The sequence below is a fragment of the Capricornis sumatraensis genome, chromosome 3 (genome assembly GCF_032405125.1).
Source record: "Capricornis sumatraensis isolate serow.1 chromosome 3, serow.2, whole genome shotgun sequence".
Classification (NCBI taxonomy): Eukaryota; Metazoa; Chordata; class Mammalia; order Artiodactyla; family Bovidae; genus Capricornis; species Capricornis sumatraensis.
The window spans coordinates 41,340,115-41,366,846 of NC_091071.1; the positions used below are offsets into that span (position 1 = coordinate 41,340,115).

Below are 26,732 nucleotides of genomic sequence, written 5' to 3' on the forward strand. Positions count from 1 at the left end.
CTGAAAGCCCTTCTGCTTGAGAAGAATGACTGTGTTGGGGGGGCCCTGTCACCATCCAGGCAGGCAGGCAGGCAGGCAGATGCTGGAGGCCGCGATGCTGGTGTCACTACAGACGGGGGATGAGTCGCAGGGTCACCCACTGGAAACGCCACGCAGGTGAAGCAGCGCTCGCAGTGGTGAGGGCGCGGCCTGTGGGCTTCAGATGGGGAGGTGGGCTCGTCTGCACCACGTGCAGCGTGTTCAGGGCAGAGACGCCTGGCTGATGGCCATCGTGATGAAGTCTACACTAGCGTGGGCTAGGGAGGCTGTGAAGGCAAGGGGAGCCTCCTGGAGTCAGTGGGAATGTAAGCTGGTCAGCAACTGTGGAAGACAGTATGGAGGTCCCTTAAAAACTAAAAACAGAGCTACCACCATGCACGTGTGCTAGGTCGTTCTAGTCACGTCCGACTCTTTGCGACCCCATGGACTGCAGCCGGCCAGGCTCCTCTGTCCATGGAGATTCTCCAGGCAAGAATAGTGGAGTGGGTTGCCATGTCCTTCTCCAGGGGATCTTCCCAACCCAGGGATTGAACCCGCATCCCTTGTGTCTCCTGCCAAGAGCAGGTGGGTTCTTTACCACTAAGCCACCTGGGAAGCCCCAGAGCTACCATATGACCTAGCAACCCCACTCCTGGGCATATGTCCAGACAGAATTCTAGTTTGAAAAGATATATGCACCCCAATGTTCATAGCAGCACTAACACAATAGCGAAGACTTGGAAGCAAACTAAACGTCCACGAACAGATGACTGGATGAAGATGTGGTACCTATACATGATGAAATATTACTCAAGCATGAAAAAGAATAAAACAATGCATCTGCAGCAACATAAATGGGTCTAGAGATATCATACTAAGGGACATGTTAGAAAAAGACAAATACCATATAATATCACTTCTATATGGAATCTAAACTATGATTCAAATGAACTTACTTATAAAACAGACACACTCACAGACACGGAAAACAAACTTATGGTGACCAGAGGACGAGGGAAGGGAGGGGTCAGTTATGAGTCTGGGATTAACAGAACCACTTGACTGTGTATAGACAGCCAATAAAGACCTCCTGTATGGCACAGGGAATTATATTCAATGTCTTTTAATAATGTATAAAGAAGAATACAAAAAAGAATATGTGTGTATGTGTGTAACTGAGTCGCTTGGCTGTACATCTGAAACGAACGCAGCACTCCCCCAACCCTATGCCTTGCTGCCCTCCCCCAGCCCTCCCTGCTGAAGACCTGCTTGAGCAGAGAAGAGGCTGCAGGCGAGAGCCCAGCATCTCCCTCCTCCCAGGCCCAGGGATCCTGGGCTCAGCTGTGAGGCAACCGGGCTGGGCAAAGGCCCGCAGACCAGGCGGGAGTGTCTCCTCCCAGTCCCGGTGCTGGACGTGGAGACTTGCTGGGGCAAGGCTGGTCCTCCGGGGACCTCTGTCCTCGGCCTGCACATGGCGCCTTCTCCCCAAGTCCTCTGAGGTCTCCCCATGCATGTCTGTGTCCTTCTCCTAAGGACACCGGCCATGTTGATTAGACTGTCCCCCTGATGACCTCTCTAATGACCCCCTCTTCAAATACAGTCACATCCTGAGGAATGGGGGCCGGGGCTTTAACACAGGAATGCAGGGGACATCACTCAGGCCACATAGGGGTCCCGGGCTCCCTGGAGAATTGGGAGGAACACCTCCGGCCCTCCTGAGTCTGGCTGACTTCTCTCAAATGCATGCACTTCCTCACACACAGGGGTCCCTCTGGACCCCAGGCTCTCCTACAAGACACCTCGCAAGTGGGTCCAGGTAGAGGGGTGCCAGCTCCCAAGGGGCTGGGAACCAGGACCAGGGAGGGGCCCAGGGAAACCCTCAACCCTCATCCTCTGATTCTTTCCTGACCTCAAACCTGAGAACAAACAGGCCCTGAGCTGACCCTCCACCCGCCGTGCTCTGAGACCCGTCCTGCCCTCAGAGGCTGTGGTCAGGGCAGCACTGAGACCACATACCCCCGGAGATGCCCAGGTCCCAGCGTTCCCGTGAGCACCTGGCCCTCACTCGGTGCTGGAATGCTCCTTTGTCCTGGATCTGGAGCCTCCACGGGAGTCAGTAACTGTGAGTCCTCAGGGTCTGGGAGAGACGTCAGGAGGGTCGTCAGCCCAGGCGCTGGGCTCCAGGCTGGGGAGCAGCCCTTGGTCCCTGGGGGTGGCCGGTACCCAGAAGAGCAGGGCCCTGGCCTCACCACCCCGCCTCCGATTAAGGAGCCCCCCTAGGGCGGCAGCCAGCCAGTGCCCCTCAGTCCTCTCCCTCCTCCCTGCCCACCGAGTGTCCCTCCCAACGGGACCCACCCGGGCTGGGGGCTCCGGGCTCTCACTTCTTCCCCTGCCTGGGCCCCCACCCTCACCCTCTGCCGGAGGAGGCTGAGTTGAACCGGCCCTGGTCCCTGGCCCCCACGGGTAGAGGATAGACCTGGCCGCAGCACACAGCCCTGTGCCCATTTCCTGTGTGAGGGGGATAAACGGGGCCCTGGGGGCACCGGGGGCAGAGACATGGAAGCAGCTCAGAGGAGGCCACCCTCCTGTCCAGACCAGCCGGAGCTTCCGGCCGCCCTTCCCGAAGTTGGTGCTGGGGGTCCAGCTGCCCCTCAAGACCGCCTGCAGATGCTGTGGCTGCTGGCCATGACCCTCCCCTGCCTGGGGCGCTCCGTGCTCATGACCCCAGGTGATTCCACACCCCACGCAGTGCCCTGAGGATCCCACGACCCGTTTCTGCACCCAGGGTCCACCCATCTTGGGGGCAGGGGCCTCCCCGCTTCTAAACAGCTTTGCCTGGGAAGATCATTGTCTGGGTCCCTGATGGCCCCTTCCCTTGCTTCCCCAGGCCCCAGCTCAGGACATGAGCTGATACACATCATGGGGCGGTGCGATGTCTCGGCCAGGAGCTACCTGTGGCAGGTGAGCCTGAGGTTCTACAATAGGACAGCTGGCCTGTGGATACACTTTTGTGAGGGGTCCCTCATCCACCCCCAGTGGGTGCTGACTGCTGCCCACTGTGTTAAGCCATGAGTATTCTGTGTTGCTGTCCCTGTGGCTGGCTGCAAGGAGGGTGGGGAGCAGAGGGGGCTGGGGGAGGTGTGTGGGTGTCCAGGGGCCCCTCCCCAGCTCTGGGGGTCCCCAGCCTCCTCTGAGCGGCTCGCAGTCCCTCTCCTCAGGGGAGCTGGCAGGCTGCTACCATCAGGGTCTAAGTTGGGCAGCTGAGACTACGAGTCTGACAAGCCGAGCAGCATCCTAGATTGTCCGACACCCGGACTCTGACCAGCTCCTGTCTGCTAAGGTGGGGGCGGACATCGCCCTGCTGAGGCTGGAGGCTCCCGTGCGCCTCTCCCCTCACGTCCAGGTGGTCTCCCTCCCACCTGCCTCGCTGACGGTCCCCGAGGGGAAGATGTGCTGGGTGACGGGCTGGGGCAGAGTCACGGTTCACTGTAGGTTTGGGGAGACTTTAGGCGAAGGATGAGGAACTGGGGAGGCTGGGTCTTCAGGGAAAGCGGCTCACTCTGCAGACCTTTGGACCCCAGGGAGGGGTGTCCTGCATGGTTCTGAATGGGAACCTTCTGGAACAACCTCAGGGGTGGGCCACTAGCTCTGGGTCCTGGTCAGACTCTGCCCCAGCCGTCCTGGGCTCTGACCCCCTCAGCCTGACCACGCAAGGAAGTCATCAGGTCATGGGGAGGAGGTGTGGGTCACTGAGCGTGGGCGACCCGCCAAGGTCTCAGGGTTCCTCCATGCTGCAGGGAGATGGGCACCTAGACGTTTGAGGGTCATGTGATCAGACCCCAGATTCATGGCTGTGGGGACACTGAGTCCAAGGCCAGGGGTGCTGGGTCTGGACCCCAGGGTCGGGCTGACAGTGGGTCCCCAGGCTCCCCGCAGACCAAGGGGAGCCTCTCCCCAGCACAGAGCTCACCCAGCCTCTCCCCGCAGAGCCCCTGCCCCCGCCCTACCACCTGCAGGAGGTGGAGGTGCCCATCGCGGGGAACCAGGTTTGCAACCAACACTATCGGAAAGTTGAAAACACCACCAAGCCAATCGAGGACGACATGCTGTGTGCCAGGAGCAAGGGCCAGGACTCCTGCAAGGTGGGACCCCAGACTCACCCTCTAATCTGTCCCCCCAACCCCTGAGCGGGGGACCCGCCAGCCCCACTGCCTGGGGGCGTGGGAAGTCCTTACTGAGTTCTGTTTTCCCGCAGGGTGATTCCGGGGGGCCCCTGGTGTGCCTCTGGAAATGCTCCTGGGTCCAGGTGGGAGTTGTCAGCTGGGACCACAAAAGTGCACTCCCCGACTTCCCTGGGGTGTACACCGGGTGACCAGCTACATGTCCTGGATCTGCCAGTAGGTTCTGCTGTCCCCAGGGCCCTAGACCTGGAGACCCCCAATCCTCTTCGCTCAGGGGCCCCTGGTGGTCCTGGGGAGCAGGCAGGGGCTCCAGAAGGGGGTACTGCGTGGAAGGGAGAGGCCGGCAGTCAGCTGTCTGTGACGTGAGCCTCATTAAACTGTGCAGAGCTGCTCCCAGGCTGTGTGTGCTTGACCTGACCTGGGTGGGGGTGGGGGGGGTCTCTGGGCGGGCTCCCTGGGCACAGTTGGTGAGGAGCAGGGTGGGCCCGCCTCCCGGGGAGGTGTCCTCGGCTTCTCCCCCTCCCGCCGTCGCCGTCTGTTGCCCGCTTCTCTGAGACCCTGCGGCCTCAGTCCACACGTCCCTCCCCACCCCTCCCCACCCCTCCCCACCCCTCCCCACCCCTCCCCACCCCTCCCCACCTGACACCCACACCAGGAGAATGGGGTCCCCATCGGCATCTCTCATGACTACAGCTGTTTCTTATGGGATGTGTCCTGGGGGCCCCCTTGGACAGCTGGTCTCTGGGGTTCGGAGGTGTGTCTAGGTGACACTGGAGGAGGAAGGGGCCTGGAGTCTGCGGAGGGAGCCTGGCAGGGGGCCCAGGGAGAGGGGTGTCCAGCTCTGTGTCTTCACACTGCTTGGCCTCCAGCTGACCCCCCCTGCCCCGGCCCAGCCCCTCAGGACCCATGTGAAGAGCCAGCTTTTCCTGAACAGAACGAGGCATCTGTCCAGAGTGGATCCTGGCCCCTCTCCCTGTGGGAACCAAGGGCTCTGAGGATGAAGTTTGGGGCCCAGTTACAGTGTTTTGGGTCCTAATTAGTTTTAACTGGCTTGAGCTCAGACTGGACACAGCTGATTCCTAGTCCTTGAAAACAAACTGGGCAGATAGCTGGCCGTGTGCCAGTTGGAGGACCTGCCCATTTTTGTAGCAGCGGAGACAGGAGCCTGATCGGTGAAATTGGGTCCAAGGTCGATGGGCCTAAGTGGCGATCACCCTCGGTGTCAGCAGGACAAGGTGATCTGAGTGTCTTGATGACAGGCTGAGGGAATAAAAAGTGATCATTAAACTCTTTGACACTTAAAAAAGTGAAATAACGGTTGGTTGTAAGGTGCTGTAGGATTTACAACCAAATCCTCAAGTGGAATACATTTTGTTGACCCAGGATGGAAAAAGTACTCACTTATTGGGGTCTGGGGAAGTCGTTCCATCTTATACATGACTGAACTCGATCTTATGCTAACAACTCTCAGCCTGTTTGTGGCCATCAAACACACATTGTGCACCTGATTTAATTATTAAAGAAAAGGGTGCATTGGTCAGAATTAAGGAAAGTAAACGCCCTTCCTGGGGCGCTGAATGCTGGTGTTCCGTCCGTGATAAGACTCCCTCCCAGACGCCCGGCCAGGCACTCGCTAGTCATTTCCTGTCTCCAGCTGCGAGAGGCCCACCCGGTCCTGCCCATTTTGTTGCAGTTGCACCCCACAGCCACCCCTCCTGCCTCAGGGCGACACCACGGCCTCCTGTCTGCAGGGTGAGAGGCTCCCAGCAGTTGCAGGGGGTGCCCAGCTGGGGCTCTGCCTGGGCCCCGTGTGACATTCTGGGCACCTAGCAGCAAATCCTGAGTTTCCCCTGACTCAGCCCCTTGGCCTCAATCTAGGTCAGCCGGAGGACCTGACCTCCTCCTCTTCTTCCCAGACTCACTGCTTGGGCCCCGCCCTTGACCTTCTGTCCCAGTCTTTCAGTGTCCAGGGCTCCCCTGGCTCTGGAGGAGGCAGCAGGGAGATGCTGGTGGTGGTGGAGGGGGCAAGGGAGAGGGCCCCAGGCCTCCACTTGATTGACGGCCACGAGGAGTGCCCGGCGGTGCTGGGGCTGACCAGGATGTCATGGCTTCCCTGGGGGGAGGTGTCCCGAGCCCTGAGCGGAGAGGGCTGAGCTGGGACCAGTCCCCTTCCTGGGACCAATGCCCGCCCTGGCTTGGCAGAGAACAGCAGGGATCTCAGCGGCAGCTCTACCTTGAAGCCACAGCCCCCAGCTCGGTCCGCCTGTCCCAGAATTTACCACGTGACACTGTGCACGGTTCCAAAGGGAATTTATCCAAGTCAAATGATTGTGGCTTGGTGTCACACCCACCCCCGGACACCCATCCACCCACCCCTTTCTCCTGTGAGGCAGCCTCTGTTCTCTGAATTAGCCAGTCGCCACGTGAATGTGACCCGTGAATGACATGACTATCTCTTCTCTGGGGAGATGTTAGCTCCCCTGGGGACCACTCAGGTGAGGGACTGGCTCCCGCAGGGTCCGTCTCTGGGTGGGAACCAGTTCCAGCTGCCTGTACGCGAGCAAAGCACCAGGGTCTCAACGGAGGTGACGCTTGGACCCCAGGATGGGAGTGGGGGCAGGTGGGAGCAAGACCCAAGCAGCGGGAAGGGGCAAAGGTCGGCATGCTTTCCTGGGGTGCCCAGAGCAGGTCCCATGGCCCCCTGGAGGAGCTGCGGGCCCTGGCAGACATGGCCCTCAGCCTGCACCTCCTCTCTCCCTCTTGGCAGGGGTGGGAGGCGGCTGGCCCCAGGGACAGGGACAGGGCCCCTTCCCCATGTTGCCCACTGTCCTCTTGGCTGACGGGCCACAAGGGGAGGTCCGGGCAGGGCAGCAAAGGCCAAGGCTCCCAGAGATGAGGGAGGCTCTTGCATCGCAGGCGCCTGCTCAAGTTGGCAGGGATGCGGCTCTGGGGCCAGGCGCTCCCAGAACGTACCCTCCTCCTCCGGTTTGCTTGGCGCCCAGACCAGGCAGACAATTAAGGTCACGCGTTTCTACACGGCATGCCTGGGATTCTCCTGTATTCCCCCTCAGCCTGCCGCAGGGCCCACGCAACAGCGGGCAGGGGGGCGGGGAGCACGTTCTTATCTACAACCCAGCCTGGCAGGGAGGGAGGCTCGCCCAGGATCAGTCCTGGCCGCCGCCGGCTGCCGGGCCCTGCACCCCAAAGCCCAGATCGGATGGGGCCAGGACAGAAGGAGAACCTGGAGCTGCTGCCGGCCCTTGGCAGGTGTCCCTCCAGGTGAGGGGTCTCAGGAGGGCAAGGGGTGCAGGCCTCTTGGAACTGTGGTGCTGTGGCCCCACGGCGGGTCTCTGGGCCGGGCTCTCCATCACCCCTGGTCTTTCCGACGGGGGGTCGTGAGCGGCAGCGCCCAGACCCTGGGCAGCATTCTGGGCTGTGGCCCCAGGGAGAGGTCAGGGCCGAGCCTGCCCTCCCAGGTGCTGGCGCTCAGTCTCCCTGCTTCCGCCCGCAGGTGTGGCTCTGTCTGGCTCTCCTGGGGCTTTCCTTCCTGGGAGACAGAGGTGAGAGCCCAGGCAGGCGTCCTGCTGCCCTAGAGCCCAGGCCTCGGCCCTCTGGGCAGGCTGCGGCTCCTCGGGGCTGGGTGTTCCCCAGCAGGGAGGCAGGGCTCCGGCCACATGTGTCCTGCTCGCTCCGAGGTCTGTCCTGAGCCCTCACATCATCTAGCTTTTCTTCCCGGCTCCACCCCCGGGAGATATGTGTGGGGTCACTTCCAAGCCCACCAGTTTTTTTTTTTTCCAATTTTATCTTTTTTTAACACCAAGAAGCATTTTGTATTGGGATGTAGCCACTTAACACTGTTGTGATAATTTCAGGTGGACAGTGAAGGGACTCATGTATCCATCCTTCCCCAAACCCCACTTCCGATCAGGCTGGCACACAACGTGAGCAGAGCTCTCTGTGCTGCACCGTAGGTCTTTGTTGGTTATCCATTTTAAAGATAGCAGTGTGCACGTGACCTTCCCAAAGTCCTTAACTAGCCCTTCTCCCCCACGCCCACTGGTTCTTGAAGGCCGTCACCTGTGCCTGCTGGGTCTGTGTGAGAACACTCAGGTCCTGTGGCTTTGATAACTTTTGAAGTCCTTCCCTGAGGCTGCTCAGCCGGCTCAGGAGCAGACAGACGCAGAACACGGTGGAGCCGTCCTCACCCCCAGGCCTTCTCACCGAAACCTCAGAACGACACCCAGGAGACCCTCCTCTTGTCCCAGCAGGGGGACTGAGGCCTCCCCAGTCTCCAGCCTGGGAGCCACTCACCACCCACAGGGCCCACTTATGTCTAAATTGATTAAAATCAGGTGAAAAGTTTAGTCACACAAACCGAGGTACTGAGCCCTTTACCGTGGAAAGTTTCAGGGGGCGGCTGCTTGTGGTACAGAAAGTTGGTCACAGGCAGGAGTCTAGAGCTACTCAGGAGGGGAGCCACCTCGGGCCCTGCCCCAGGCCCTGTTATTGCAGAGGGGCCACCTGGGGGCTGCTAGGCTGACCATGAGCATTCTCACCCACCTCTCGACCAGCAAGCGGCTTTGTCCCAGAGGCCCGTGTCTTCGGGAGCACCGAGGCATCCCCCCACAGTGGCCCTGGAAGGTCAGCCTGAGAGAGCAGGGCCGCCACGTCTGCGGGGGCAGCCTCATCAGCCTCCGGTGGCTACTGCCCACCGCCCACTGCGTCTGCAGGTGAGTCCCGCTTCCCTCTCACTGGGGCTGTGTGATGCCTCCACCCCCGTTGCCCCGGGGTTCCGTCCCTGGTCAGGGGACTAGATCCCACACGCTGCAACTAGGACCCAGTGCAGCCACATAAACAAAAATGAGTGTATGTATAAAAAAAGAATTCCTGCCCGTGTGCTTTTGCACACTTCTCTCCTCAGGGGACCCCATCCTGACCCATCTCAGGTCAGTGTCTTACCTGCCAGAGGGCTCAGCTCAGCTGTCCTCAAACACTAGGAGGGGGCCATCCGCCACCACCCGCCCCGCAGCTGCACCTGGAGCCCCTGAGCTCCAGCTGGCCGCCTGCCTGCCTCCTGGCACAGAACCTGTCTGCCGCCCGCTGCCAGCCTCGGCCTCTGCTGTCGGGCACCGCTTGCCTCGCTGTCCGCCTGGCCTGGGAAGAGTGGGGTCCAGTCCTTTCTACCCCCAGCAGCAAGGCCCCGCCTCATGCCGGGCTCTGCACAAAGATGGATCATCTAACTCCACGGCTGGAGTGGACCCTGGAGTCTTTGTCCCCACCCAGATGTGGCCAGCCCCGTGGGCCAGGGCTGAGCAGAGAGGGTCTGAACGAAGCCCCCAAGCGCATGGCCCTCACCCCCAGAAGCCAGTTCCGATGGTGCCAATGCCACCAGACTCTTCCTCCTCATGCCCCATCACCTGCCTCCGCTTTCCGCACAGCTCTGTGAGCCTGACCGTCCAGCTGGGAGCATCTGTCCTCCACACCAGCCCCCCAGGCTGTCTCCGTGGCCGTTCTCTGCATCATCCGACACCCCTCCTTCAACGAGAATGCGTCTGCTGAAGCTGGCTTGGCTGTGCCCGTCTCCCAAACCATCAGGCCCATCACTCTGGCCTTGGCAGTCTCCTCCTTCCCACCGGGCACCCTCTGCTGGCTGACTGGCTTGGGGGACATCAGGCAGGATGGTGGGTGAGGGGGCAGGGGCGGAGGGGGCGGCCCCGAGGTGGAGTAGGCCACGTGCAGGGGTGACTCGTGGCCTCTCTGTGCGTCCCTGTCCCCGAGTGCCTGGTGCTGCACACCGCTCACCTCGCTGCCCACTTGGGTCAGGCATCTGCCTCACCATGTGGGGTGGGGCTCACCCCCGAGGGCAGGCAGAGCCTCACTTCCCACCCGCGGGCGGGCCCCTCCTCCCTCCCTGATGCCCCTCCCCTTCAGTGGCCCTGCTGGAGCCCCACAGGCTTCAGGAGGTGGATGTGCACATTGCCAGCCCTCAGAGCTGCCGCAGGCTCTCCTGCCTGGAGCCCATCACCAAGGAGATGGTGGGTGCTGGCCACTCCAGGGCTGGAAGGGCTTCTGCAAGCTCAGACCCCATTGGCACTCCTGCCCTGGTCCTCCACGGGGCCTGGGGAGCCACCGGACCCCTCCAGGCCTGTTTCCTGCTCAGCACAGTGAGGTGAGGAAGCAGAGCCGCATTCACAGGGAGTCTGTGACATGCCTGCTCCATGCTTAGCCAGGCTCCCCAGGTCCCCTTTTATCCTAAGTGACCCCGAGAGGCAGGCTGGGTCCTGGACACAGAGCAGGGGAGAGATATCATCATCGTGCTCCACTAGGTGGAGGGCTTTGTCTTGCCCCCGAGGTGGAATGGTGTCTGGTGCAGCTGGAGCTCGACGGATGCTTGTTACAAGAATGAGTCTGGAGTCAACCTGACAATAAACAGCCAGAGAACTCGGGCTCTGGCTGCTGCAGGGAGGTGAGCGGATGCTGCAAAGATGCAGAGGGTCGGAATCCAGGCTCAGAGAGGCCATGTGACTTATAAGGGAGGCAGCGTGGATCAGGGGAAGCATCCAGGCTTGGAATAATAATAAAGTGACTGAATCTCAGCGATGCTGTAACCTAGCTGTGTGACCTTTAGGGAGTTGCTTAACCTCTCTGAGCCTCAGAGGCCTCAAAAAAAAAAAAAAAAGAGGCAGATAGAGCTGATATGCAGGGCTGCCAACAGGACAGATCAAGGATGAAGCTCCTGCCTGGACACCTGGAGCCCCAAAGAGCTTGCCTTGTGTGCCCCGCTCCCCTGCCCCAGCATCCCGCCCCTCTCTGTCCCTGTGCTCCCTGAAGTCAGCCTCAGCCCGAGAGCCCCGGGACCTGTCTGCTCTTCTTGCTTCTACCAGGGTGACTCTGGAGGTTCCCTGGTCTGCCCGCTTCAGGACCAGCACTGGGTGCAGGTGGCAGTGGTGAGCTTCAGTGGGGTCTGTGCTGAGCCCAGCCACCCAGGCGTGTGTGCCAGGGTCTCCGCCTGCCAGCCCTGGATCCGTGCCACGGCCTCCTGCCGAGACACCTGCGCGGGGGCTGACCCCTCCCTGGGGCATGGCCTGCCCTTCTCCCATCATCTCCTCCGAGCTGCCCCTTTCTGTGGAGCCCTTCCCTGCTCTGCCTCACTGTCCCGCCTGTCCCCGCCTGTCCCCACCTGTCCCGCACTCCACCCTGACCCCCACGTGACCAGGATGGAAGACGGCCAGGGCATGCAGGCGGCTTGACTTGTTTAAGGCAAAGAGCTGGGTCAGGAGGGAAGCACAATGCTGCTGGGCCCTGCGGGTGGCTTCGGGGGCCCTGGGGGCCCTGGGGGACTGGGGGCGGCCAGCACCCTGTTGCTAACACCAAATGCTTGGTGGCCTGCTCCTCTGGCCTGTTCATTTGAACTGTCATGGCAGTGGGGGCTGCTGGACTACATGCCCTAAGCGGACATCCCCGGGGGGGCTCTGTGCCCCTGGTTTGGGGGTGTCTGTGGCGGCGGGGGGCCGGCTGTGTTAGTGTTTGCTCTCAGAGCAGTGGCCTGGGGCTCATCCTGGTCTGGTGCCGGGGTCCAGCCCCGGTGGATCCAGGGTGATTCGAAGGTGGGGACGGAGTCGGCGTCTTTGGAAAAATACATATTTAATCACAGATATAGAGAGATTAGAAATGGATAGTGTAGTAGGAAGATTAGTGGAGAAAAGGAGGCTGAATAACTTGGATTACGTGGAATAGCATCCATGCTTCAGATGGGAATTCAGCCAGAAAAGCGAGAGCAAGAAAGAAGCGACATGGGGGAATCAGTCTTTCCGGAAACTGATCCGATTTCTTTATTTTTGAGTTTGCTTATATACCTTTTGTTACACATAGGGATGAATACAGAGTCACGCGGGGGTCAGCAGTCCTGACCTTTATCAAAATCAGGTGCTTCACATAAATGTATAAAAAAAAAGGTCTTAGGGATATTACATCATCTTCTGGCTATGAGTGAGACTTGCTGATATTTTATGATCCTTTCTTTCTGATAACCAAAAAACTTATTTCTTGCAAGGGTGTTTTTTCTTAAACCAGGCACCACCCTCCAAATAAAGTTGCATTCCTATAGGGTGAGGGTGTAGTGAGTTACAATCAAGAAAGGAATTTATTTAACGCAAGGTTAACAGGATTAATCTTAAAGGTTAATACTTATTTCTCCTATATGCTTAAAGGTTAATACTTATTTCTCCTATATGTTAGTTATATTCATTATAAGGGTAGGGAACATGGAGATTTAGCAGCAAACATCAGCCCAACAAATGAAAATCCTTTCACCAATGCTCCCCTTAAGATCTATTTAGTCTTAAGATATGATAAAGTTACATTTTTACATAGCAAGGACACAGTGATTTATAACAAAGTACAGTGATCTATTATAAAAGAGAAAATCCATTAACTCAAAACGTCTAGTATTGCTAACATCAAAAACTACTATATTTCCTTTTCTATATTCCAAATACATTGACTAATATATTCCCAAGTGCTTAGGGATATGGAGGCCTGGCAGCAATCATTGACTCAAGAAGAAGAAAAAGCCCTATGCTAATTAAGACTCAAAATACTCCAAAACTCTCTATGCTGCTTATGGTTAAGAGGTAGTAAACAATCATGTGCGTAGTGGCAGGAATATGGATAATCCTGTCACACAAGCTAGTCTGTCAGCAGAGAGGTTTGACCTGAGACATCCTTGTCCCACCCAGAGCAGGGAATTAGCAGCAATTATTGACACAACAAATGAAGAACCTTTCACCAATATAATTCCTAACCAACCCATTATACTAATAATTTCTAACTCCCCAAAATAATTTGCCTTTAGTAAGTCTAAAACATCTCGTGCCTCTCAGATTTGGAGGCTGTAAACAATCACATGTGGCGGGACGAACCTATACAGGCGGGCTAGATAACCTTCAGAGGAGTCTGTAAGCTGAAACACTCTTGTCACGCCCAGGAATTTTTATTGCCTTGGAGCTGCACGTTTACTCCTTCTCTGAGAGAAACGGTTATGGGGGAGAGCCCCCCGTAAAGTCAGAGGTGTAGGTGAGAGCATAAAACAGACTCTGGTTTTGGGGTTAGATGCTCGGGAACAGGGGGTTTCCTGAGGCTTGATCACGCCTTTGCGTATGCCAAGCCTCCTTCCTCATGACCTTTGCCATGGGCGGAGTTCCTCAAGCTGGCTCCCGGCAGTCTAGGAAGGCTACATACCTGGCAGTGTCTACGTAAAAGGCAGGTAATGACTTTTTCATTCTTTTCGAGTCTCTCCGTGAGTCTGGCTCTTCTCTGCATAGGGACACCCACAGAGTGAGCCCACAACCTCCAGCATAGGCACGGCTGTGTGGTAGGGAAGCGGGCCTGACCCTCACCGTGGCCCCCACCTTGTTCCCCCATCCAGGGACTTTCTCACCGAAACCAAATGGCTTGGCCCATCCAGGTTGCAGGGTGTGAGCGGTGATGTGATTCCAGGTCACCTGTGCCCTAGACCCCCGGGCCAAGTCTTACTGTCCAGCCACGAGGAGGGAGCAGAGAGCCCAGCACACCTGCGTCCACACCCCAGGCCCTCCCATCCTGGCCATCGGCAAAGGAAGGGGTGGCCCTGAGTGGCTCCTGGCACAGACTGGGTCCAGGGAGCCCAGTTGGGAAGGCGCTCCCAGCCCCTCCTTCTGCCTGTCCTCTGACCACGCCCCGGCTAGGAAGAGGGTCCGAGGAGACTTTCCTCTGTCCGGAGAGGGGGTGTAGCAGGCAGGGCCCCAGCTTCTGGGTGCAGACACGGCCGGAAGGGGCCTGGACGGCATCTTGTGGCCCTGGAGTTGCCTGGTGGAACCCTGCTTCCTGTCCACATCTCAGAAGCCGCCTGTGTAGAGGGCAGGCTCTGCTGCTGCGGCCTGTCCCGGCCTGGGAAGCCCTGTCTCCTCACTGGAGGGGTCCAGGGACATTGTCAAAAGCCTGCCAGGACCCCATCCCCTAGCAAACCTAAAACCTGTAGAGGAGAGCCTGGATTCCTGCAGCTGCACAGCTGGCCTGCCCTTGGCGTCCCATCCCTGGAAAAAGGCCCTGAGAGCCCACGTCTCTGCTGTCTGCTGTGTGGCCTGGGGAGCTCCCTCCTCCTGCAGGGAGGCAGGGAGGACCTGTTATCTCTCTTTGTCCCCTTGTGGACACTGTCACGTGGCAGCAAGTGGCCAACTAAGCAGGGCTAGGTCAGACCCCAAGCATCTTGGCTGCAAAGACTTTTCTCCCCAACTGGGCAGGGATTGGAGCCAGTGCCACCCCCTCCAGGAAGCCCTCCCTGGTTCCTGCCAGGCACACTGTCTCCCCTCCTCTATCCTCCAGGACCTTAGTCTTTGGGGTTCCTCAGGAGGGTGTCATTTTGAGGCCCAGACTGAGCCCCATGGAGACAGCGCAGGCCCTGTGACTGGCGTCTCTGTGTCCATCCATCCCTGGGTCCCATGGGCCCCACCACATATCAGATTGGTACAGCCCCAGCTACCCGGCCTGGGGAAGCTTCTTCCTAACTTCCCTCTGTCCGGCCAGGGCCTGATGACTTAGCTGATTAGGCCCCTGGGAGGGGCTGGGACTTTCCTGTCCACTTTCCTGCCCCAGCCCCCTGCCCAGCTCCTAACTGCAGGCTGTGGGTCTTCCGATACCCTTGAGGTCAGCAGCCCCTTCTTAGGTGTGCGGGAGCTGAGACATGTACATGCTACATTTATGATTAAAAATGATTTGAGATTAAGATGGAGAATGAGCAGCCTCGTCACCTCCTCCAGTGTATGGCTTCAAGTCAGAGTCAGAAGTTGAGAGTCTGGCTGCAGACCAGGGCCTGACCTCCGGGGCTCTGCAAGGTGGACCCCAGTGCCCGTTCGCGCCCCAGCCTTGGTGGAGCTGCAGGGCTCAAGGTTGGTGGGGCAGGAAAGGACTGGGAAACACAAAGGCAGTCTTGCCTCCGTGGTTCTGGAAGCTCACTTGATGTGGAAATCAGTCCTAGAGGATTAATGTCAAAGTATATCCGCATGTGTGAGTATACACGTGTCTGCATGTGTAACAGTTCAAATCTTCCATCTGTAAACACAAACACCTTCAAATTTACAAAGCCAACAAAAACAAGTTTCAGCAACTGCGAAAGTGTTAATGCAGTCATTTCGTTGAAAAACCTCAAAATGACGGGAAGAACCTAAGGATTACAAGCCTCCCTGCCGGGGAAATGCAGAAGTGCCCTAAGGCAAACCCCACACCCCAGCAATGAGATAAATGCAATCTACAAAATGAAGCAGCCAAAGGATGCTACTCTTTACAATAATTTAAAATATTGAGTACTGATTATGCCTTTACTCCCTCGACATAGTATGCGTGTGTGTGTGCTAGGTGGCTCCAGTTGTGTCCGACCCTCTGTGACCCCACAGACTGCAGCCCACCAGGCTCCTCTGTCCATGGGATTCACCAGGCAGGAATACTGGAGTGGGTTGCCATGCCCTCCTCCAGGGGATCTTTATGTTCTGCATCGGCAGGCAGATTCTTTACCACTAGCACCACCTAAGCGCAGAGCTGCCCTAAGGCAAACCCCCTTACATTGTGGGCAAGCCTCACAGTGTAGTATATGATACATTTTTTTATATCTTGTGTATCACATATTATGTATCTGGCATCATGTTTACATTATTGCACTTCAGTGACATGATAGATTAGGTCTCAGGTTTGTTTCCAGGGTATGTCTCACATTGTGTGAAGGTGTTGGATTCAAAGAAAACCAGAGCAACAAGGGACCAGAAACCCCAGTACAGACTGGGCTCCACTCAGAAGGAAGCAAGCGGGGATTGAGGGTCAAGGAGCAAGGGGCTGATGGATGGAGCATTTCTAAGCAGAGACAGCATGTCTGGGGGAGTTCTGGCTCAACCAACCGAAAGAGGCTCCTGACACAGCCCAGGGAGATGAAATCTTGGGTGGGGAGTGAGGGTTCTGATCAGATATCAAGGGTGATCAGGTACTAAGGGTGGGGATCTTGCTGAATCAGCAAGGTTCCTGGTAAAGTAGCATGTAACCAGGAAGGGTGCCGCTGGGCCAGGAGAAGGTTCAGGGGCCACACTGATGAGGGGAGTGCTGTGATAGCCACAGGTGGGAGGAGACAGGGGACCAGCCTTTCTGGAGATGGTTAAGTGTTGCCATGGGGTTCCAGGGAACCTGCTCCAGACACAACAGCCAATGAGGAGACAGCGCTGGGACGCTGAGAGCGAGAGCTGCTGCTGCTGCTAAGGCGCTTCAGGCATGTCCAGCTCTGTACGACCCCATAGACGGCAGCCCACCAGGCTCCTCCATCCCTGGGATTCTCCAGGCAAGAGCACTGGAGTGGGGCACCATCGCCTTCTCCAGACAGCAAGAGCAGCCTGTGCATAAGCAGGAGCACAGTCCCAGTGAAGACAGTTGGGAGGCAGGGGCCCAGGCGTGTCTCTGAGATGAGCCGGGACAGTTGCGGGGGCGGTCGCCTGGGGGCTACCCCACAACAGCAGCAAACGCTCTGCCCCACAGGAGATGTGTGCTCTACAGCATGAGCCAGTGTGCCCTGGGCTCGAGGGGCAGGGCGGGACCACCCCCACAGCGAGGTGGGTGCCCAGGGGTGGGGGAGCCACAGACATGGTGGCTGCACCCAGCCGGGCCCTGGGGCCCTCCCCTCCTCGGTGACACCTGCAGCCAGAGACAGGCAGGACCACGTCTGCTCTCCATGCTCTTTAATAAGTGTCATCGGGGGTGGGCTTGGGGCAGGGGGCCGGGGAAAGTGGGGGAAGGTCCCTCCTCGGCCGGAAGCAGTGGGGAGGGGACAGAGGGGGCCGGCTCCTCCGCTGACCCAGGGGGCAGCCTGGGGACCAGGCTCAGGGCTCCTGGGGGACGTACTGGTGGATCCAGTCCAGGTAGGAGGTGACGCGGGTGTAGATGCCAGGATAGTCGGGGTTTGCGCAGCCATCGCCCCAGCTGACCACACCCGCCTGCAGCCAGGTGCCGTTCACCTTGCAGACCAGGGGCCCTCCAGAGTCGCCCTGCAGGGTGGGGTGGGGGGGTCAGTGTGGCTGCAAAGCCAGGCAGTGGGGGCTGCGGGTTCGCTGACTCACCTGGCAGGAGTCCCTCCCGCCGTCCCCAGCACACAAGTTATCCTCTTGCACGATGGGTACGCTGTAGTCCGTGGACAGGCCAGAGTGGTACTTCCAGTCACAGACACTGTTCTCCACGATGGGCACCTTCACCTGCTTCAGGGGGTATGGGGGCGGCAGGGGCCCTGGGGGAGGGGGCGGAGGGAGGCAGTATCAGGGGAAAGCACCCGGTGGGGACCCTGGACCCCACAGGAAACACTAGAGCCTGGAGCCTGGCCCCACCTCATCCTGGGGTCCCTGACACTCACTTCCATTGTCCACGTCGCCCCAGCCCGTCACCCAGCACTGCGACCCTGGGGGAAAGGTCTCCGATGCAGGGGGCAGGGTGACGGGCCGGACATGGCAGGAGATGCTCACGGGCTCCTCCAGCTGCAGCAGGGCGATGTCCACCCCGTTTTGAACCATGTAGTAGTGGGGGTGGGGGATGACCCTGCTGATGGGCAGCAGCCGGTCCTGGTAGTACAGGTGCTGCTCCCGAAGCTGCACCCTGAAGTCTGAGGGCTCCTGGAGTTCCCTGGGGACAGAGACGGGCCCCCTACTCAGAGCTGAGCCACCTTCAGGACACCCAGGAGCCTGGGTGGAGCCCCGGGCGCACCCCACCCACAGGCCCCCTGGAGACTCACGGTCCGACGCAGTGGGCTGCGGTCAGCACCCACTGGGGGTGGATCAGGGAGCCCCCGCACTGGTGCCTCCAGTACTGGTCTCTGACTCTCAGGCTCACCTGCCAGGGCCACCTGCTTCCAGGGGCCTCCTGTCCCCCGACGATGCCCGCGCGCTGCAGGGCCTGGCCTGGGCCTGGAGCAGGAAGCCTTCAACCCTGGGCTCCTCCGAACCCACCACCCGCCCCTGGGCTTGTGGGGGTGGGGGAGGGCAGAGACCTCATGAGCCTGGGGTCAGGACTCACCAGGGGCTGCGGAGACCAGGCTCAGCAGGAGGGCCAGCACCAGCAGATGGAGCATCTGGAAGGAGCAGGGAGGGGTCTGGGGGTGCGAGTCTGGGGGTTTGCAGTCTGGGGTCTGGGGTTGGGGTCTAGGGGTGTGGAATTTGGGGGTGTGGGGTCTGGGGGTCTGAGGTCTGGGTCTGGGGTCTGGGGGTGTGGGGTCTGTGGTGCGGGGTCTGGGCATGCGGGGACTGGGGTCTGGATTCTGGGGTCTGGAATCTGGGATCTGGGGTTGGGGTCTGGGGGTGCAGGGTGGGGTCTGGGGTCTGGGGGTGTGGGGTGTAGGGTGTGGGGTCTGGGGTCTGAGGTCTGGGGTCCGGTGGCATTTGGCCCTTGATCCGGGGGTCTGTCCAGGCAGGGGTCTGGGGCCTCAGTGCTTGGCCACCCGGCTGCACAGTGACAGCCGGTGTCAGGGTCCTGCTGGGGGGCTCACCTTGGCAGGTCCAGGCTGCTCTTGCCCAGCCCGCTCTCTCTGCCCCTTTATCCTCACAGACAACGACAGGGTCAGAGGAGGGGGCAGGTCCTCCAATCCAGGGGAGTGGGGGAGGAAGTGGATGACTCAGACCAGAGTGAGTCCATCTGGTCAGGAAGGGGCCCTGCCTCCCCCGTCCACACCAACAGACCCGATTCCTCCATGTGGTCCCATATCCATCTCTGGCTGTTATCTGAGAAGTTAACTCTACCATCAGGGGAGCCTTGTTATCTGGGGATCTGAGTGCCATCGCAGAGGGACAGGTCACGGGATGTGATGGGGAGGGGACAGGAGAGGCCAGAGCCACCTTCCCTGGACACTCCCCCACCAGGCCCAGCACCCCTGTCCCCCGCCTGCAGGCCGGGTGAGCCCCATCCCTGTCCACCCACCCCTCCTCCTCACTCTCCCCTGGGCCTGCTGGTCACCCGGTTCTGCAGTCCATCTGCCCGCCTCACCTCACGGCCTCCTGACCCCTGCCTTCCCCTCCCTACCATCCATGTGGCACCTCCTGTCCTGCCCCCACCCTGCTGGGACACCAGCCTGGCTCTGGGACCCTCCTGTCCCTGGCTAGCTCTCTTGAACGCCCTACGGGTGTACTCAGCTGGATTTCTGGGGGTCGGCACTCCTGGAGGCAGGCAGGAAGACAGGCTGCCCAGGCCCCATCTCAGGCGTCCCTCCAGCCGACCCTGGTCACTTATTCTATCAACAATTCATCCCAGGGCCTCCAGGTGCTGCATCCGGGCCCATGCAGCAGGTTGATGGAGATGGAACTCTAGGAGCCCACGGTCGGGGCGGGGGGCGGGGAGCGGGGGAAACAGGGACAACAGTGACATTCTGGTGCCCAGAGCCTGCTAGGGGACCAGAGAAGGCTTAGGGAGCTCCAGAGAGCCTTACCTCCAAAGGAAGCTCTGATTGGCTTAGCCCTGGGAAGAGGGCCAATCAGCAGCTTAAGCATGTGCTTATTCTGATTGGCTAACATTGGACCAATACCTGGTCAGGCCTGGGATGTGGGCGGGGCTAGGTGATAGGAAGGTGTGGACAGACCCCACGTGAGTCCTCCCGAAGACCCTCTCAACTGAGTATCCTTAGTTCATAAAGACCACCTCCTCCTCTTGAAACTCAGCAATAAGTTTAAGCCCCTTGCACAAAATCAGTAATAACCAAATAAATAAATAATTCGTTGAAGAAATGTAACCTAAAAAGATTCTACCTAGTTAATGAAAACACGATATAAATTGGGCGATCGTGTTGGGGGTCCAGTTTGCAAGGTTCTGAGATGCATTTCCCGGTGGTGTGAGGATGCATCCCACGTGTCCCACCGGCTGGGGAAGCGATGCTGTCGGCCGATGGTGTCCTGTCTTCAACAGCCCTAAACCAGTGGCCTCTTGAGCTTTCTGTGGATTCCCAACTGCAGAATGAATAAGTGATGAGTGAAGCTGGTCAGTGCATTCACCCCCCATGGTAGCCCCAGGGGAAGTCTCTGTCTGAGGCTGTGGTCTTTGGGGCCAGGGATGGGGGTCCTGCCTCCCCAGGCATCGCAAGCCACTGGCCTGAGGTGGGACCTGAAGTGAGAAAGGACAGGAGGAGGACTCCCAGGGAGGAGCCTGGGGGATGCCCCAAGAGCCTCAGTCTGCTAAGGACAGGGTGATGCAGAGAAAGTGGGGCTGGGCCACCCCGGGTGAGAGGCCTGCTGCCCTGGGGAAGACGGACCTGGGGGCAGGTCTCTCCAGGGGTGGTCTTTGGGAGTGACCGGGGCAGTGTGGAGCAGATCAGAGTTGGGGAGTGTGTGTCAGGAGGGACCAGCTGACCGGCCATCCCTGACCTGCCCACCAGGTCGTGGTCTCAGAGTGGCGGTCTGGCTGCAGCTGTGGCTCTGGGCTGGGACCTCTGAGGAGGGCGTGGGGAGCACAGCTGGACCTGGGGCACTGAGGTCTGCGGACTCTCCTGCCTGTGACCGTGGTCTCAGTTCCCACAAGGAAGAGACGCTGAGGTGGCCTGGACCCAGTGCTTCTTGCCCCAGGCCCAGCCTATGGCCTGTGCTCTCCCTGCCACGGAGGGGTCACGGGTCGAGGGTCAGAGAGCAGGAAGCCCGGAGAGCCCGTGATGTGGGCCAGTCAGGACGGCCACAGCCCTCACCCAGCTCACCTGCAGTCAGGTACTAGCTGACCAGAGGTCTGCTAGGTTGTCCTGTGGGCAGAATGGTGTAGGCCCAGGAGGCCAGAGAGCCAGGGAGTCCTCATCCTCCACTTTCCGAGCCTGGGCTCACCTGCCCGACCTCCCTGGGGTCCTGGGGATGCAGCACGTCCAGCCAGCCGATAGCGGCTGCCCTCTGGGTCGGGTCGTCCTGGCTGGTGGTCTGCAGGGCAGCGGGGGAGGCTAGGATCAGGGGGAGCTCTACAGAGGGAAGCGGGTAGCAGCCCTGTGCTGCAGAGTCACACACGGAACGCCAGGCACCCACAGCGGCTGTGAGAGGGTGTTATCAGTGCAGGGTGATGTCCAGAGTGTTAGGACAGTAGCCTGGAAAGAGACTCAGAAACAGTCCCCTATTTTCAGGAGACAGAGAGGGGGAACTTCCTAGCACATGTTTCTGGAACAACTGTGTCATCTGTGTGGGAAGAGAGGTGAGCCTTGGTGCTCACCCTGTAGCACACACAGAGAAACTGTTCACAGGGGACCCTAGGCCTCAGTGTAGACGATAAGACTGTAAAACACGGGAGAGAAACTATAGCGGGAAACCCTGACCTGGAGGAAGGCGAGGAGACTCGGAAACCTCCAAGAGAAACAGAAGAGCTGGTGAGTTTCTGAGTCAGAAGAAACTGGACCTCGCCAAATTGAAAACTTACACTCTGAGGGACACCATTAAGAAAGCGAAAGCGTAACCCACCCACTGAGAAGGATATCTGTGAGGCAAGAGCCAGGTAAAGCGGGGAGAGGAGGAGGCTTACAACCCCTCAGACGACACCCAACTGATTAAAGGGGCAGCAGCGTGTGTAGACGCTTCCTCAAAGGTGAAGCACCTTCTTCCTCATCAGGAAAGTGCAGAGAGGAGACGCTGCCACTCACCCTTTGAAATGCAGGGACACCCCAGGCTCTGCCCACTGCCTCCCCGTGTCCCTCTGAGCTGCGCAGTTGGGTGGGCGCTCGCTCGAGAAGGGGTCAGTGTTGCAGAAAAGAGAGGAGGGTGCCAGCCGGAGCAAAAGGGCTTGTGTTCAGGCAAGGCTAATGGAGATGGGAGGGTAATGGACACGTGGGCATTGACCAAATACGTCGCTGGATTAGGGGCAGAACCGGGCTTTACCCACCGGAGAAGGCAGGAGATAGGAGACGGGGCTGCAGTAAACCCTGAGGTGTGGAGCTGGGGTTGGGGAAGACTGATGGCTTCAGTGTAGACACTGAACTGTACAGTTCAGTAAATACAGGGAGTGAGAGCCCGTGTGTGTGCTCACGCATCAGCCCGTGTGTACATGTGTGTGATCCCTTGTGCACGTGTGTACCTGTCTGTGTTCACATGCCAGCCCATGTGTGCCTGTGTGTGCTCACGTGTGAGATTCTGTGCAATTCCCTAGCTGTGTCCCTGGGAGCACCCGGGAACCTGAGTGTCACCGTCACTGGAGTTCACGGGTGCGTCTGCACTGCTTTGGAGAGTTTTATGCAAATCTAAACCCGTTCTAAAAAATTACATTAAAAAAAAAGAAATACAGAATAGGGTTTGAGGCCCAGCTCAGCCCTGTGACTGGCGTCTCTGTGCCCACCCGTCCCCGGGTCCCTTGGGCCCCACCGCAGATCAGATGGGCACAGCCCCAGCTGCCCAGCCTGGGGCAGCCCCTTCCTAACCGTCCTCTGCCTGGCCAGGGCCTGATGACTGAGCTGATTAGGCCCCTGGGAGGGCCGGGACTTTCCTGCCCCTCCTTCCTGCCCCAGCCCCCTGCTCAGCTCCTACGCACAGGCGGCGGTTCCTCTGGAAAGCTCGAGGCCACGGCCCCCTCTTAGGTGTGGGGGAGCTGAGGTACGGGGTTGGGTAGGGAGCTGCTTGATGATCCGCGGTGGAGGGGGACAGAGGCAGTGGGGGCAGACTTGTCTCCTCCCTGCCAACCCTGGGCCCAGAGCCCGCTCCTTGTTTGATCAGCTGACAAATCAGGACGTTAGAGGCTCTACCTACGCTCTGAGCCCATGGGGACTACACACCTAGGAAGGTGGCCTTGGGGGAGGCACTGCGGTGGTGAGAACTGGGGCCCAGGCCACCCCTCCCAGGGCCCAGGAGGCCTGGTGTGGGGGCAGGAGAATCAGTGACCAGGGTCGGCTGGAGATGGGGCACAGGCAGCCCCTGCCTGTTTTGAGGGGTGCTCACCTGAGAAATCCAGCTGAGTACACCCCTAGGGTTTTCAAGAAAGCCAGCCAGGGACAAGAGGGCCCCAGAGCCAGGCTGGTGTCCCAGCAGGGTGGGGGCAGGACAGGAGGTGCCACATGGATGGTAGGGAGGGGAAGGCAGGGGTCAGGAGGCCGTGAGGTGAGGCGGGCAGATGGACTGCAGAACCGGGTGACCAGCAGGCCCAGGGGAGAGTGAGGAGGAGGGGTGGGTGGACAGGGATGGGGCTCACCCGGCCTGCAGGCGGGGGACAGGGGTGCTGGGCCTGGTGGGGGAGTGTCCAGGGAAGGTGGCTCTGGCCTCTCCTGTCCCCTCCCCATCACATCCCGTGACCTGTCCCTCTGCGATGGCACTCAGATCCCCAGATAACAAGGCTCCCCTGATGGTAGAGTTAACTTCTCAGATAACAGCCAGAGATGGATATGGGACCACATGGAGGAATCGGGTCTGTTGGTGTGGACGGGGGAGGCAGGGCCCCTTCCTGACCAGATGGACTCACTCTGGTCTGAGTCATCCACTTCCTCCCCCACTCCCCTGGATTGGAGGACCTGCCCCCTCCTCTGACCCTGTCGTTGTCTGTGAGGATAAAGGGGCAGAGAGAGCGGGCTGGGCAGGAGCAGCCTGGACCTGCCAAGGTGAGCCCCCCAGCAGGACCCTGACACCGGCTGTCACTGTGCAGCCGGGTGGCCGAGCACTGAGGCCCCAGACCCCTGCCTGGACAGACCTCCTGATCAAGGGCCGAATGCCACCCGACCCCACACCCCAGACCCCATACCCTACCCCACACCCCCAGACCCCAGACCCCACCCCACACCCCCGACCCCAGACCCCAGACCCTAGACACCTCACCCCCAGACCCCGCACCCCCAGACCCCTCACCACAGACCCCCACACCCCCAGACCCCAGACCCAGACCCCACACCCCATTTCCCCAGACAACACACCCCCAGACCCCTCTCTGCAGACTCCATACTCCCAGACTGCACACCCCTCAGACTCGCACCCCCAGACCCCTCCCTGCTCCTTCCAGATGCTCCATCTGCTGGTGCTGGCCCTCCTGCTGAGCCTGGTCTCCGCAGCCCCTGGTGAGTCCTAACCCCGGGCTCGTGGAGTCTTCTGCCCTCTGCCACCCCCACAAGCCCAGGGGCGGGTGGTGGGTTCGGAGGAGCCCAGGGTTGAAGGCTTCCTGCTCCAGGCCCAGGCCAGGCCCTGCAGCGCGCGGGCATCATCGGGGGGAAGGAGGCCCCTGGAAGCAGGTGGCCCTGGCAGGTGAGCCTGAGAGTCAGAGACCAGTACTGGAGGCACCAGTGCGGGGGCTCCCTGATCCACCCCCAGTGGGTGCTGACCGCAGCCCACTGCGTCGGACCGTGAGTCTCTAGGGGGCCTGCGGGTGGGGTGCGCCCGGGGCTCCACCCAGGCTCCTGGGTGTCCTGAAGGTGGCTCAGCTCTGAGTAGGGGGCCCGTCTCTGTCCCCAGGGAACTCCAGGAGCCCTCAGACTTCAGGGTGCAGCTTCGGGAGCAGCACCTGTACTACCAGGACCGGCTGCTGCCCATCAGCAGGGTCATCCCCCACCCCCACTACTATATGGTTCAAAACGGGGTGGACATCGCCCTGCTGCAGCTGGAGGAGCCCGTGAGCATCTCCCGCCACGTCCAGCCCGTCACCCTGCCCCCTGCATCGGAGACCTTCCCCCCAGGGTCGCAGTGCTGGGTGACGGGCTGGGGCGACGTGGACAATGGAAGTGAGTGTTGGGGACCCCAGGATGAGGTGGGGCCAGGCTCCAGGCTCTGGTGTTTCCTCTGGGGTCCAGGGTCCCCACCACGTGCTTCCCCCTGATACTGCCTCCCTCCGCCCCTTCCCCCCAGGGCCCCTGCCGCCCCCATACCCCCTGAAGCAGGTGAAGGTGCCCATCGTGGAGAACAGTGTCTGTGACTGGAAGTACCACTCTGGCCTGTCCACGGACTACAGCGTACCCATCGTGCAAGAGGATAACTTGTGTGCTGGGGACGGCGGGAGGGACTCCTGCCAGGTGGGTCAGCAAAGCTGCAGCCCCCACCGCCTGGCTTTGCAGCCACACTGACCCCCCACCCCACCCCGCAGGGCGACTCTGGAGGGCCCCTGGTCTGCAAGGTGAACGGCACCTGGCTGCAGGCGGGTGTGGTCAGCTGGGGCGACGGCTGCGCGAAGCCCAACTGGCCCGGCATCTACACCCGCGTCACCTCCTACCTGGACTGGATCCACCAGTACGTCCCCCAGGAGCCCTGAGCCTGGTCCCCAGGCTGCCTCCTGGGTCAGTGGAGGAGCCGGCCCCCTCTGTCCCCTCCCCACTGCTTCCGGCCGAGGAGGAGAACTTCCCTCACCTTCCCCGGCCCCCTGCCCCAATTCCCACCCCCGATGACCCCCCTCCCAGCTGACCCTTCTCTGCTGACCCCTCCCTGCCCTGAGCCCCTGCCCCAGCCCCCTCCCCGCTCAGCTCAGGGCGCCGGCAGGGGCTGCGGACACTCATTAAAGAGCGTGGAGAGCAGACGTGGTCCTGCCTGTCTCTGGCTGCAGGTGTCACCGAGGGAGGGGAGGGCCCCAGGGCCCGGCTGGGTGCAGCCACCATCTCTGTGGGTCCCCCACCCCTGGGCTTGGGGGTGGCCCCGTCCTGCCCCTCGAGCCCAGAGCCACTGTCTGCACACTGGCTTGTCTTTTTGGTGAGGTAAAAAGTGCCTTCAGAACAGGTAAAGCAACAGTCACTGAGATTATTCTCGGGGCCCCAGGTATCCAGGATTGAGTCAAGAATCAGATTATCATCCCCTATAGCCTGTCCCCGCCCCAGGGCCCTGTCCTAACAATCCGGACTACCCAGCCCCCCAGGCAGCCCCTGGGAGGCCTGCCAGGTGACCCCAGACTCTCGGCGGAGGATGAGGACTCCCTGGCACCCTGGTCCCCACCCCTCCCCAAGGTGACCTGGAGAACCTTTGTTCCCCAGGGGCCAATACGTCACCCAGGTGAGCTGGGTGAGGACTGCGGTCCACGTCCCTGCTTCTGCACACAGCCTGGTCAACTGTCCCGCCCTCCTGTTCTCTAACCGTTGACCCACGACCTGTCCTTGGCACAGAGAGTAGGGGCCTCTGCTGGGGCCTGGGGCAAGAACTAGTGCAGCAGCCTTGGGTCCGACCCAGAGCAGCGTCTTCTCATTGTGGAAACTGAGGCCAACATCATAGGCAGGAGGATCACAGACCCTAGCACCCCAGATCCACCTCTGCCCACCCACTCTGCCCAACTTTCGAGGCTGCTTGCTCTCTGGAGTCCTGCAGTTCTTCGAGTCTCCACCAGAAGGAGCCCCTACCGCCTCTGGGCGCTGGGCGGGGCCAGGTGGGCGGGGCCAGGCAGGTGTGGAAGCGGGGGAGGGGCCGGCTGCAGCCCAAGGTCCCTCATACTGGAGACTCGCTGCCCACCTGGGTCAGAGCAAATAGGTCCCGGTCTCAGCCAGGTAAGTCCCAGATGGCACCTCCCACCACCTGGACCAGCCTGGAGGCAGCCGTTGTCCTGCTGCCGTGGGCACCTGCTTTGCTGAGTGAAGGGTAGGGCCTGCATGCTATC

General features: G+C 60.0%; 3 protein-coding genes and 1 pseudogene across 5 annotated transcripts; 3 read left to right on the forward strand and 1 right to left on the reverse strand.

Annotated features, from left to right (window-relative positions):
* Nucleotides 1-2,685: 2,685 nt before the first annotated feature.
* LOC138076085 (mastin-like) lies at nt 2,686-4,443 on the forward strand (annotated as a pseudogene).
* A 2,973-nt stretch (nt 4,444-7,416) lies between these two features.
* On the forward strand, nt 7,417-11,449 carry LOC138076214 (serine protease 33-like). Its single transcript, XM_068968429.1, has 5 exons — nt 7,417-7,478; nt 8,771-8,929; nt 9,660-9,880; nt 10,131-10,234; nt 11,084-11,449. Exons 1-5 carry the CDS (start codon nt 7,417-7,419, stop codon nt 11,447-11,449), a joined length of 912 nt encoding a protein of 303 aa, XP_068824530.1.
* Nucleotides 11,450-17,089: 5,640 nt separating this feature from the next.
* On the reverse strand, nt 17,090-18,324 carry LOC138075801 (tryptase-2-like). Of its 2 annotated transcripts, none has more exons than XM_068967816.1 (5): nt 18,270-18,324; nt 17,989-18,154; nt 17,614-17,879; nt 17,327-17,490; nt 17,090-17,254 (listed from the first exon to the last, which is right to left on the reverse strand). In XM_068967816.1, exons 1-5 carry the CDS (start codon nt 18,322-18,324, stop codon nt 17,090-17,092), a joined length of 816 nt encoding a protein of 271 aa, XP_068823917.1. The 2 variants fall into 2 exon arrangements, with proteins under 2 accessions (XP_068823917.1, XP_068823916.1); XM_068967815.1 differs by having other exon boundaries at nt 17,989-18,160.
* A 1,964-nt stretch (nt 18,325-20,288) lies between these two features.
* LOC138075901 (tryptase-2) lies at nt 20,289-25,409 on the forward strand. 2 transcript variants are annotated; one of them, XM_068967974.1, is made up of 6 exons: nt 20,289-20,309; nt 24,174-24,228; nt 24,339-24,510; nt 24,620-24,885; nt 25,010-25,173; nt 25,245-25,409. In XM_068967974.1, exons 1-6 carry the CDS (start codon nt 20,289-20,291, stop codon nt 25,407-25,409), a joined length of 843 nt encoding a protein of 280 aa, XP_068824075.1. The 2 variants fall into 2 exon arrangements, with proteins under 2 accessions (XP_068824075.1, XP_068824076.1); XM_068967975.1 differs by lacking the exon at nt 20,289-20,309 and having other exon boundaries at nt 24,345-24,510.
* Nucleotides 25,410-26,732: the final 1,323 nt, after the last annotated feature.